Here is an 11,693-nt window from a genome sequence, read left to right as displayed (position 1 = left end):
GTTTTGGAGTAGTGGTTAACAAATCTCAAATTTAAGTTGGGGGTGGTCAACCACTCTTTTTTCTACTCTCTCATTCGGACGATGTTGTGGGCTGGTTTTTCTTTATTCTCCGTCCACTTGGAACGATTTTAAAGGCCAACCCAAACTAAATCAAGATTTTTGGCTAAAGTTTCAATTAAAATAACCTACCAAAGCTATCTTTTGCAGATGGTTCTTACTTCTTAGTTCCAAAAAGAATTGCTTCCTCTACTGTTTGTCTGACTGTGCCTGGTTGTTTGTTTTGTAATGAACCAAATATTGAACCATTCAGAGGAATGTTTAGCAGCAGATGCCAGTACACATGCAAAAAGACATCCCAGAAACCAACCATCATTCACACTCTGGAGAATCATCTTACCATTTCACTTTCCCCATCTTTTGATTACAATGTAGTATAGAACAGAAGCACCAAACCTCAAGGGTGCCGAAGATTCACCTCTGTTAGATTTCAATATTGTAGACAATGACTAAATACATAATAGAGAATACAAATATAGCAAAGCCATTACATCTTTTCCATCAAATGCTTTTCAAAAGTACTGGTTTACTCGGTTACCACAGACCGGCCACAATGCATCCAGCATACTGCTTAAACTGTGCCCTTCTGTCTCAGTACCAATCAACCATTTGATTTTGTAGCCTGCTTTAGTACTCCTTATCTCCACATTTTTTGGCTCTGCAATGCCACAATTGGTGATGCTGACTGTCACGAGTTTACTACACTTGGATAAAATAGCATGCAAACTAGCTCTTGAGATTGAAACATTCTGCAATCCTAACTCCTTCAGGTGGCGTAAATTCTCGGCTATGAGAACAGCAAAATATACGTTTAACTCGAAACTGCACAAGCAGAAAACTTGTAATTTCTTGCACTGTATGCCAATTTCTCTTATGATATGATCATAGTAACGTGGATCCAGTGAGCCCAATGACATCTCTTCAATTGCTTTCCAATTGCGGATTGCCCGTGAAAATCCTCTGCCAGTGATTCTCTTTGCACAATCTAAGGAAAGCCTTTGCAGCCTTGGTGACCTACAAAATATAACAGACATAAGTATAAATCTGAAAATTGGTTTGCACGGATACGGTGCTCAAGAGCTTGTATTCACTTCATATTGTAACATTCAACCCCCTTTTCAAATCCAATATCTACGGTGGCCCACTCTATCCCATAAGTCACTTTCTCTATGACTCAAACTTGTGATGTGATGCTTAGCTCTAATACCAAATGATAAAAGTATTAAGTGAAGTTCTTATCGTTCTACTGGTTTGAACATAAACCCATTGAAAAAGTCATAGGATGACTGCCACTGTTTTTTTTTTTTTTTTTTTTTTTTTGCAACATAATTTCCATTTCTTCCATTAATATAAAACCAAGTATCTAGAACCTATCAGGGTTCTAAATTTGGGAGAGCATGGAGCTCTAAATTCACGGTGTGCAAAATACATGTTGGGGTCTCATCCACCCATATGTGTTCAGAAGGACATTGGACACCCATCTTCGCCAAACCATGCGCAGCTTGATTGCCCAGCCTTAGGACATGACGCACCATCCAGCTTCTCCGCGTCCCGAGCAAGGCTCGTGCATCGTCGATTATATGTCCAAAAGGACGCAAGCTTTGCTGAGGATCCTTGAGAGTTTGAACCACCATCAAAGAGTCCCCTTCAAGTATAATATCGTGGATATTTTGCTCCTTACTAAACTCCACCGCCGCCAAGACTGCCATTGCTTCTCCCACAGTTGGCTCTTGGATACCAGTGAGCCTTTTACACGTAGCAGCACATACTTGTCCCCAATGATCACGTATTAGGACCCCAATGCCCATACAGTGCTGAGTTTTGTCTATGGCTACGTCCCAGTTCACCTTAAATCGCCCAAATGGAGGAGGATCCCATTTCGTTGGACTTTGGGTTGATCGCTGGTCACTCCCGGTTTCCCTCTCCTCCGTATCTACCTTAGTGTACTGCATGATCCCTTCCACTTCTCTGATAATATTGGTCGGGGAACTGAACGTACCTCCATGCACCACGGCATTTCGTCGCGCCCATATCTTCTTGGCAACCAAGACCGCCTGTTGTAACTCCTGGCGATTGCATCGTTTCATTAAATCAACCACTACCTCCAAAAACGAGTTAAAGATGCCGTGGCTCTTCTGAATTTTGCGGTTACAAGCACTCCATACATCTACTGCAGCCGGGCATTCCCATAGTGCGTGTAGTCCAGTTTCAGCTTCTCTGGCGCAGAAAATGCAGCAATCTTCTGTTAGAATGCCCCTCTTTCGGAGATTGTGCTTGGTAGGGAGTATGTTCTGACAAGCCCTCCATAAAAATACTTTTGCAGCATTTGGTAGATCTAGACCCCATAGGTCCTTCCAGATAGGGAAGAAACCTGAACGTACAGAGCCTTCTCCATTTTTCCGTGCTTGCTGCTCCCTCACCATGTGGTATGCACTCCGGACTGTGAAATCACCTGTGGCAGATGGTCTCCAAATCAGCTTATCAGGTTGCCCATATTTACTGATTGGAATATTGCAGATTATCTCAGCTTCATCCGCCTGGAATACTTCGTTGATCAATGAGGTATTCCATTCCCCCGTACGTTGGTTGATAAGGTCACTCACCTTGGCTGCTTGTGGGACCAGAGTACTAATAGGAGATTGCACTGCAAAAGTAATTGGTCTAGGAATCCATTTGGCCCCCCATATTGAGATCTGTTTGCCATCTCCCACTCGCCATAACATGCCATCTTGTATGATCTCCCGGGCTGCATGTAGACTCCTCCAAGCAAAGGAGGGTCTGCTCCCAATGTTGGCCTCCATAAAGCTTATCGTGGGAAAATATTTTCCTTTAAAAATCCTTCCCAGTAAACTGTCCGGTTGTTGAACCATTCGCCAGCACTGTTTGGCAAGTAGTGCCCTATTGAAAGAGTTGATGTCCCTGAATCCCAGTCCACCACTTGTTTTTGCCATGCTCAATTTTTCCCAACTCATCCAGTGGATCTTCCGATCATTCTCCTTATGTCCCCACCAGAATTTCTGCATTATAGAGTTTAGCTCCCTACACAACTCTTTAGGAAGTAAAAAAATATTCATGCAGTAGGTTGGGATAGCCTGGATCACAGCTTTCAGAAGGATCTCCTTACCCGCTTGGGATAAGAATTTATTTTTCCAGTCATTCACCCGCTTCCGAACCCTATCCGTGATGTGCTGAAATTCCCGGACCCGTGATTTTCCCACTAGGGCAGGTAGCCCCAGATATTGATCATAGCGTTTAGCAGCCGGAACGCCTATTGATTGCAGCATTTCATTGCGAGAGCTTTGGCTAGAATTTCGGCTAAAGAAAACCGATGTCTTGTCTTTATTGAGCCTTTGCCCTGATGCCTTTTCATATTGTTCAAGCAACCCCTCCATAATCTGCCATTCAATCAAATTAGCCTTGCAAAATAATAGACAGTCATCAGCAAAAAATAAGTGAGTTAACCTTGGCCCCCTCGGAGAGGTGGGGACACCCCTTAGGAGACCGGTTCGCTCCACTTGCTGAAGTTGCGAGCTTAGCACTTCCGCACAAAGGAGAAAAAGATAAGGGGATAGAGGGTCCCCTTGTCTTATTCCTCTAGTCGGCCGAATACACCCCACCGGCTGCCCATTCACAATGATTGAGTACTTGACAGTAGTGATACATGCCATAATTAATTCAACCCATCTAGGATCAAAACCAATTCGTTCCATAACTGCTTTTAAAAAACCCCATTCCACTCGGTCATAGGCCTTACTCATATCGAGTTTGATGGCCATATAACCCTCCTTTCCCCAGATCCGGGATTGCATGGTATGGAGCGTTTCGTAGGCAATCAAAACATTATCCGAAATGAGTCTCCCCGGGATAAATGCACTTTGATTGCTAGAGATGATCATATGCAATAAGGGTTTCAATCTATTTGCCAATACTTTTGATAAAATTAAACAAAATTACCACTGTTAACAAGAAACCATGGCATGAGTTCTATAATGGTGAAAAGAGATTACCGTCTTACTAATGCTTTGGGAGCAAAATCAGTGCTAAAAAACGTAATAATAGCCCAATCCCCTTTAAAAGAGAATGATTTGCGGTTGTATGATAAACTACTAGTTATTATAAAATGATAAAATAATAAGAAGAGATAAATTTAATTACTTAATCATTACTTTTAATATTCTCTCTCACGTGTGAGCTCGTAAAATATTTAATTTAAATTGGGAGATTTGATGGAATCAAGGCCTTTGGTTCTGATATCAGTTATCCTAAAAAGTTAAGTCGATAGAAAAAAAAGATAAATTTATCATTTAATCATTACTTTAATATTTCTCCCGCACAGAAATAGTACACCAAGTGTTTGATGTATATACACACACAGATGCTGTGCAATGAACGTGAAAGGCAGAAAAGGAAACCTAATCTACTGCTGTGTTAGTATTGCCTTGTGGAAACAAACAAATACTAGAAATCCCCACTACTTGGATTCAAAAGTCAATGTTGCAACCCTTTATAATGGCACCATTCTTCAACGCTCCCTGAGTGAATTGCATGACCAAATCTCCAGCGTAAATGAAATCACTGAGATCAGAAAGTGCTCTAAGCACCAGCTGAACATCTTAACAAAAAAAAAAAAAAAAAAGGTGTACCTTTCAGCGAGATAGACGAGGTGTTTGTCAGACAAAGGAAGAGCCCAGTGAAAGACCATGGAAGTGGCAGAAGTAAGTCTGTCTTCTTCAAAAGCTATGCTTTTTAGCACACTCATCAACCTCGTTGCTACAGAATGATAACTCTCACAGAAGTCTCCCCTGCACGACCGCTTTAGAGCAGTGAAATCGAGGGTGTTTTCTGAATTCCAGACCAAAAGGTCCCAGCATGCCAATCTCCATGAACTGCACACCCAAGGGACTGTCTCAACCAACTCCTTGTGCTTCATCAGTGAAAATATGAGTATCAGCACATCCTTGTCTAGATCCTCCCATCTCCTTCCACTCCTTTGTTTCCTCTTCTTGCACTTCCTCACCATCTCTCTCTCTCCCCCCCCCCCCCCCCCCCCCCCTTTCGCGTGTGGGAGTCGCTTTTAGGTTAAATACTTTACTCACTCTCATGGTTTAATTTCTTTATTTTTTTACCCGTAAGATTTACTTGTTATTACAGAAAGTTCTTCTGATTTACCTAAAGACGGAGATAGTCGCTCCGTCAAAATTTTGTCCAAAATTTAATGGAACGTTACTTCAGCACCAATCACGATTTGACACGTGTCCATATACTTAATTAAAAAAAGATTTTTTTTTAAATTAAAAACATTACAAAATTAAAAAATTATATTTAATTAAATCTTTTTAAAAAAATTAATTAAATATAATTTTTTAATGTTTTTAAATTTTTTTAAAAAAAAGTTATTTTTTAATTATTCTTTTTAAAAAAATTAATTAAATATAATTTTTTAATGTTTTTAATTTTTTACGTGTTAAACTGTGATTAGTGCTGACGTGGCATTCCGTCAAATTTTTTACGGAATTTTGACTGAGGGATGATCTCGTCTTTAGGCAAACTAGAGAAACCTCATATAATAAAAAGTAAACCCTAAAGGTCAAAAAATAAAAAAGTTAAATTATAGGGGTAAATAAGGTATTTAACCATTTCTTTTATGACAAGAGCACTATTGGCTGGCATGGCTGTCTCACCAAATTTTTTATCGAAAAACTTCAATTTTTAACATCACCATTTTATGAGAAAAAAAAAGTTGTAAAAAGAAAAATTTAATTGCTGATATTCACTGTCACATTATCATAGTCGTATGACAGTTATTAGAGAAATTTTCATAAGAAAATTGAGATACTAGCACAAATGGAAGAACAATATGTGTGAGTGTTACGTATATTTGTTATGTTTGGTATGTGGAATGACTATTACATTAGGAAAATATATATATATATTAGAAATAGAAGAAAATTGGAGTGGAGTCCATGGCCCATAAAAGAATTAGTATTCCAAATGTTATAACATATGTATACTTTTAGCACCAAAACTATTTTATTCTATCTTCTTTCATTTTTCTTAATAAATTAGTCATTTACCAAACATACATTAAGTGTTATGGGCATGCTGCTTATTCATGTCCTAAGGAAGAAAGGCAAATATGGATTTCAAGGAAGAATGACGAGCAGAAGGAAGAGGTAATTAAGCCTAAGAAGACTGTAATTGAAATGAAAAACCATATAGGTTTTGATAAAATAATCAGAAAGCCAGAGAAACAACGAAATAGTAGTGAAGGAGGGGATAGGAGGTGGTCGAATTCTGTCCAGCCTTTGGATAGGCAAGAAGGGGGATGTACTAGAAGAAGGGGAGATAAGAAGTGGAGAGAGATCAATCAATGCATACTTTGCAGTATGAGCGAGGTTTTTTATTTTTTTTAATTTATAATTAAAAAAGGTATGCCGAAGAAACCAATCGCAGCTATCCTACTTGGGCATGACCATAGTAGCACCTACTCACTGTGAGCCGTGCGAGGGGTTTAACGGTAGGAATCGCAGGCGCTCTCTCAAGTCTGACTAAGTCATAGCTTGACCCAGCCCCACTAAGGCATCAATGAAAATCCAAAACGACTAATACTAATCAGGCATATGTGAAAATTCTCTATTGCGGAGATTCAAACCCACGCCCTAATACAAGCCCTAACCACTTAGGAATTTCTTTGGGCTATTGATTACCACCAAGAAAGAGAGAGATTCTAGAGATGATATATAAAAAAGTTACTAAAAAACTCATTCAATCTTGAGGTGATTGGAGTTTGAGTAATTTTCATTTTAAACAAGTGATAATGGAAGTCGATACAATGAGATATCCTTATTTCCTGCACATCTCTATTGCAAACTGATTAATTCTTAAAGTATGAATAAAAACTCTGTCGGTTGTTTTAATAATTATGGGAAATAAACTCTATATAGGAACAAAGTTTATAATTTAAAATGAAATTTGAGATAGTTACACTTAGATACTCTATCTTGCATGAAAAAGACAAGTAAGAACCTTTGGAAGGACAAAAACAAAAAACAAAAAGCTTTGACCAATAAGAGAAGCAATGTTGTATATTTTTAATTAGTAATCAAAGAGAGCAAATGGGTATTTACCTTCAAGCAATTTGGTATTTGGTGTCAACAAATTAGTCATGTCATTGTCTTCCAAATCTGAAAAGACAAACCCAAAAACCCTAGTATGACAAATTCTTGAATCTTTCATAAACTTCTTCATTTTCATATTAAAATAGTTGTCGAAATCCCAAGCTCAAGAGATAAGGATCAAGGGGAGAGACACCCTTCAATCAATTGTGTGTACACGTGGGGCCTTAAATGGGCCGTGTCACGTGACTAAGTCACAACCCATTGGGCCTTTAGATCCCAAAAAGACAAATTACTAGCCCAGTACCAAACAAGTAGATACCGAGTTGATCAAAGCAGGCGATTGGTTCGTGAATTGCACGCGTTCTCTGATTAGCCAGCGCTTGTCATGCTTGTTGGGTTGCCACCACAGAAGAATCCAAGGCTCTCTCAGATTCGCTGGGATTTTCCTTCGCTTTCTCTGTGTGTACCCAAATTCCATAATCCAGAGCTCCTAGTTGCGTTGAATTTGAGAAAATTTAGTTGAAAAATTGTCATCAGAAATTGAGGAGGGGAAGATATCAGAATGGCTCAGGCAGTGGAGGAATGGTACAAGCAGATGCCTATCATCACGCGCTCATATCTCACAGCCGTTATTGTTACCACGGTCGGTTGCTCTCTCGACGTATGTGCCTCTCTCTATCTCCCTCTAAGCTTTCTCGTTTTAGGAAGGTGCTAATGTCATTTGTTAAAGCATTGATTGAATGATTAAATTTACCCTTCCTATTAGCTGGTGATTTACTATTTAATCTGGGTCAATAGGTTTTAACTTTTGTTTTTGTTGGGTAGGACTTTGTGGGTTTTGTGTTTTGGGCTAATGGGGTTGTTTGGTGGTTGGATTTGAACTGGGTTTGGTTTAAATTTAGGGAAAATTTCGGTTATTTTCTAATTTTCGTTTTGTAGCGCTTACGATGATCTGAATGGTTAACTGGGAGTTGTGTAAATGATAGGATTTCTTTTTGTGCCGCTGGGTTTGATTAGTTTAGGTTGATTATAAATGGATTTGTTTAATTCCGGTAAATTTGGCTCTTCCTTCTCGAATGAATTGGGTCCTTTTTATTCCTGTTCTTATATGTCAGGAAGGAGAGCTGAAGTTTGAAAGGTTAACTGATTCTTATTTTAACATAAAGTTGAAATTTTGCAGATAATATCACCTTATAAGTTGTACTTGAACCCTATGCTAGTGGTCAAGCAATATGAGTTCTGGCGTCTCGTCACCAACTTCTTGTACTTCCGGAAAATGGGTAATTTTTTCAGCTTCAATATGTAGTGGGAGGGGCTGGAGGGCTTTCTTCTAAAAAAAATTTGGAAAGAATTTTTCGTAGTTGAACTTGTTTCCCCTATTATGGTAGTGAAACACTATTGCCTTTATATGTAATGTGTTTTTTTTTTACAACTTGACTCAGATGACAACCATATAATGGGTAATCACCTAAAGTATGTAGCCTGCATTGGGTATTCATCTACCTATCTTTCACTCTCTCCTCATGAACTCACAGACAAAGAGATATGAATTTGCAATTGTATAACTACATTTGGTCGTGGCAAATTAGTTTCTGACTGCGATCTTCAAACAAGTTTAGCCTAAGAAAAATATTTTAATTCGGTCCTCTCTGTGGTGCATTATGCCGTGGATTGTAGTTGGTCATTTTCATGTATCTGGATGGTTTTGGCCCCTTGAATTTGTATATGGGAGATTTTTGTGTTAGTTAAAATGTTTATTGTTGGTGTCGCCCTATCCTTAATGTGTTCCGCCCTTTTTTCTTTTTTCTTTTTTTAATGTTCTCTTTTACAACTATATGCATATGTTTTTTCAATAGAAATGGGAAGGATCTATGGACAAAGTGGCAATTTGCTCGTGTTGTCATTTTTCGTTTCAAAAATATCTAATGCTGGATTAGCAACAGATTGGCAGCAGAGGTTTTATTGCACCACGTAGCCTGTTGAAATCAAGTATTCTGCACATTTTGACATGATGGATTCTTGCCACATGGCACCCTATTCACTTTCCCCAATGACCTCCCTGAACACAATAGTTCAAGGAACTCATGAATTATGTTTCTGTTTTCAGCTGTTCATTCATGTTATTGCATGTATTGCAATCAGATCATACAATGTCCTAATGTTATTTTAATGTCTATGCTATCCAACTGTTAATTATGATGGTTGTTTGAAATTTGATTGAGGCCAAGTTATCATCAAGTTTGTTGTTAATAACATGATTTTTAACTTGGTACTGCAGACTTGGACTTTATGTTTCACATGTTCTTTCTTGCTCGATACTGCAAGCTCCTTGAAGAGAACTCGTTCAGGGGAAGGACGGCTGATTTCTTTTACATGCTCTTATTTGGTGCCACTGTTTTAACTGGAATTGTTCTTGTTGGGGGGATGATACCTTACTTGTCAGAGTCGTTTGCAAAAATTATATTCCTTAGCAATTCATTGACCTTCATGATGGTTAGTTCCTTTCTTTCTGTTTTAAGTGTAGCTACTCATAACTACCATACAATAGGAATACCATGACAACCATAGTACAATGGAGAAAAGCAAAAAACATCTATACAATTCTGTAAAATAAAGTTATTATTGACCTGTGCTTTCATCAGCGTTCTTCCTGCTTCAATATAGCTTTAGTGATTCTGATCTTAAATGAGTCGATAAGGATTTTGTACTTCTGCAAAAAGATTGTTACTTTTTCCTATTTTACAGGTCTATGTGTGGAGCAAGCAAAATCCTTTCATACATATGAGTTTCTTGGGCCTTTTTACTTTCACAGCAGCTTATCTACCCTGGGTGAGTAAGCTTTGATGACTTCTCGTGTTATCTTTTTGAAAGTTATAAGGACTTGTTTGGATCGTATTTTTTTTTTTATCCTTCCTTTCAGTCAAATGTACTCTACACAAGTTATTATAGTTATATTATAGGGCTGTTCGGACTTGAACCGTAGACCTTCTCAGTAAAACAGATCAGACTGATTATTATCAAAATGATATGAACTGTTTCAAAGAACAAGCATGCATTTTTATTTTTTTGGATCGGTGTCTTTCATAAACCATAATTTGTAATGCCCATTCCTTGTTTTCCCTGCAGGTTCTTTTGGGATTCTCTGTTCTTGTTGGCGCTAGTGCCTGGGTGGATCTACTGGTGAGAATCTGCACCATAGTTGAAATATCAAATTCTTATTTTGGCCTAGCCCGCTAGCACTAAGAAAAATGCAGCAAAACCTTGCCTTTCCTATAACATGAGCTACGACATGGCTAGTTCCTTTTGTAATTTTATTCTGTTCTCCTGAATGAATGCCTGTCATAACGAGAGAAAGCCCAGGTGAATGAACAGAAGCCAATTTTATATAGAATGGATATGATCACCTGGAGGGTTGCCTGTGAACCCATATGTTGCTCCCACATATTTTCTTTCAATGTATTGACCCCTCTATTTGTTTCCCCTCTAATGGCTTTTCCATGTTGGAACTGTTTTCTTGTTCTGTTTTCAGGGAATGATTGCTGGTCATGCCTACTATTTTCTTGAAGAAGTGTATCCACGAATGACGGGCCGTCGACCTCTAAAGACTCCGTCGGTTATTAAAGCACTATTTGCGGATGAGCCTGTTGTAATGGCACGGCCTGCAGATGTGCAATTTGCTCCGCCACCTGCTATGGACGTTGCCCAAGATTAATCAGGATCACTGGGAAAACTGGACTTGTGGGTGCTAGCCCTCGGTGTATTTATCTGGAATTGGAAATAGCGAGCATCAACAGCAGAATTGTCGGCCTTGTAATATATTGAAGAATATTCTGATATGCTAATTGCTTTTTTGTGCATTTATTTGATTTAAGGTTTAGCAAACACATACTACGATCAAAGGTTTTACTCAAATTGCAGAAATTTGTCTTGTTTCTTTGCCTTTTTTTTATTTGCCACGCTGACTTCATTTGTTTTTTGGTAAGTCAGTGACTTCATTTCTGGTCAATTTTATTTGATGGTCATGGCAATATTTATTTGGTTTCTGGTTGTTGTCTTTCTCCGTCTGTTCCTTGGGAAAAAAATTACGAGGAAGAAGTTGCAAACTGAAATCATTTGTAGAATTTCCTTCTCCTCTCTCTCTCTCTCTCTCATAAAAAAAAAAAAAAAAAAAAAAAAAAAAAAAAAAAAAAAAAAATTTATTAGATATTTATGTCATTTGTTATTCTTTATTAGAATTTAACAAAAAAAACCCTAAGAAGTTGAAAGATCAAAACCTCATATTGCAAAATTTTAAAGTTTAAGAAAGACATTGAAAATTGCTCAGAAATTCAGAATAAGAGGTGCCATTTATAATCTTATATCTAAAAACTCACCATATAAAGCATAAGCTAGGAACAAATCAAGTAACAAGTAAACAATATAGAGTCAAGTGTCTCAGCGGAGAGCTTGAAAAGTTAATAGAAGTGTAAACTTCTATGCCCACTCAGTGACACATTGGGCCATAGTCAGATTTTCATC

At 38.2% G+C, this 11,693-nt stretch overlaps 2 protein-coding genes across 2 annotated transcripts; one reads left to right on the top strand and one right to left on the bottom strand.

The window, feature by feature from the left end:
- Positions 1-434: 434 nt before the first annotated feature.
- Positions 435-5,086, bottom strand: LOC132171331 (F-box/LRR-repeat protein At3g48880). The gene is made up of 2 exons (XM_059582622.2): positions 4,701-5,086; positions 435-1,071 (listed from the first exon to the last, which is right to left on the bottom strand). The coding sequence occupies exons 1-2, from the start codon at positions 5,075-5,077 to the stop codon at positions 570-572; spliced, it is 879 nt and encodes a 292-aa protein (XP_059438605.2). The 5' UTR covers positions 5,078-5,086; the 3' UTR covers positions 435-569.
- Positions 5,087-7,581: 2,495 nt separating this feature from the next.
- Positions 7,582-11,304, top strand: LOC132172559 (derlin-2.2). The gene is made up of 6 exons (XM_059584081.2): positions 7,582-7,836; positions 8,356-8,455; positions 9,454-9,668; positions 9,921-10,004; positions 10,302-10,355; positions 10,705-11,304. Exons 1-6 carry the CDS (start codon positions 7,738-7,740, stop codon positions 10,885-10,887), a joined length of 735 nt encoding a protein of 244 aa, XP_059440064.2. The 5' UTR covers positions 7,582-7,737; the 3' UTR covers positions 10,888-11,304.
- Positions 11,305-11,693: the final 389 nt, after the last annotated feature.

Source organism: Corylus avellana, chromosome 1 (genome assembly GCF_965113065.1).
Source record: "Corylus avellana chromosome 1, dhCorAvel1.hap1.2, whole genome shotgun sequence".
Taxonomy (NCBI): Eukaryota; Viridiplantae; Streptophyta; class Magnoliopsida; order Fagales; family Betulaceae; genus Corylus; species Corylus avellana.
Note: the sequence above shows the minus strand (reverse complement) of the source record. Positions and strands in the feature narration are given on the sequence as shown.

What these genes read in the sequence shown, in the direction of transcription:
- LOC132172559 (XM_059584081.2), top strand. Translation starts at nt 7,738, where the DNA reads ATGGCTCAGGCAGTGGAGGAATGGTACAAGCAGATGCCTATCATCACG. An exon ending in CGGTCGGTTGCTCTCTCGAC is followed by an intron (nt 7,837 to 8,355) that starts GTATGTGCCTCT and finishes GAAATTTTGCAG; the next exon opens with ATAATATCACCTTATAAGTT. An exon ending in CTTGTACTTCCGGAAAATGG is followed by an intron (nt 8,456 to 9,453) that starts GTAATTTTTTCA and finishes TTGGTACTGCAG; the next exon opens with ACTTGGACTTTATGTTTCAC.
- LOC132171331 (XM_059582622.2), bottom strand. Translation starts at nt 5,077, where the DNA reads ATGGTGAGGAAGTGCAAGAAGAGGAAACAAAGGAGTGGAAGGAGATGG. An exon ending in CTCGTCTATCTCGCTGAAAG is followed by an intron (nt 1,072 to 4,700) that starts GTACACCTTTTT and finishes TATATTTTGTAG; the next exon opens with GTCACCAAGGCTGCAAAGGC.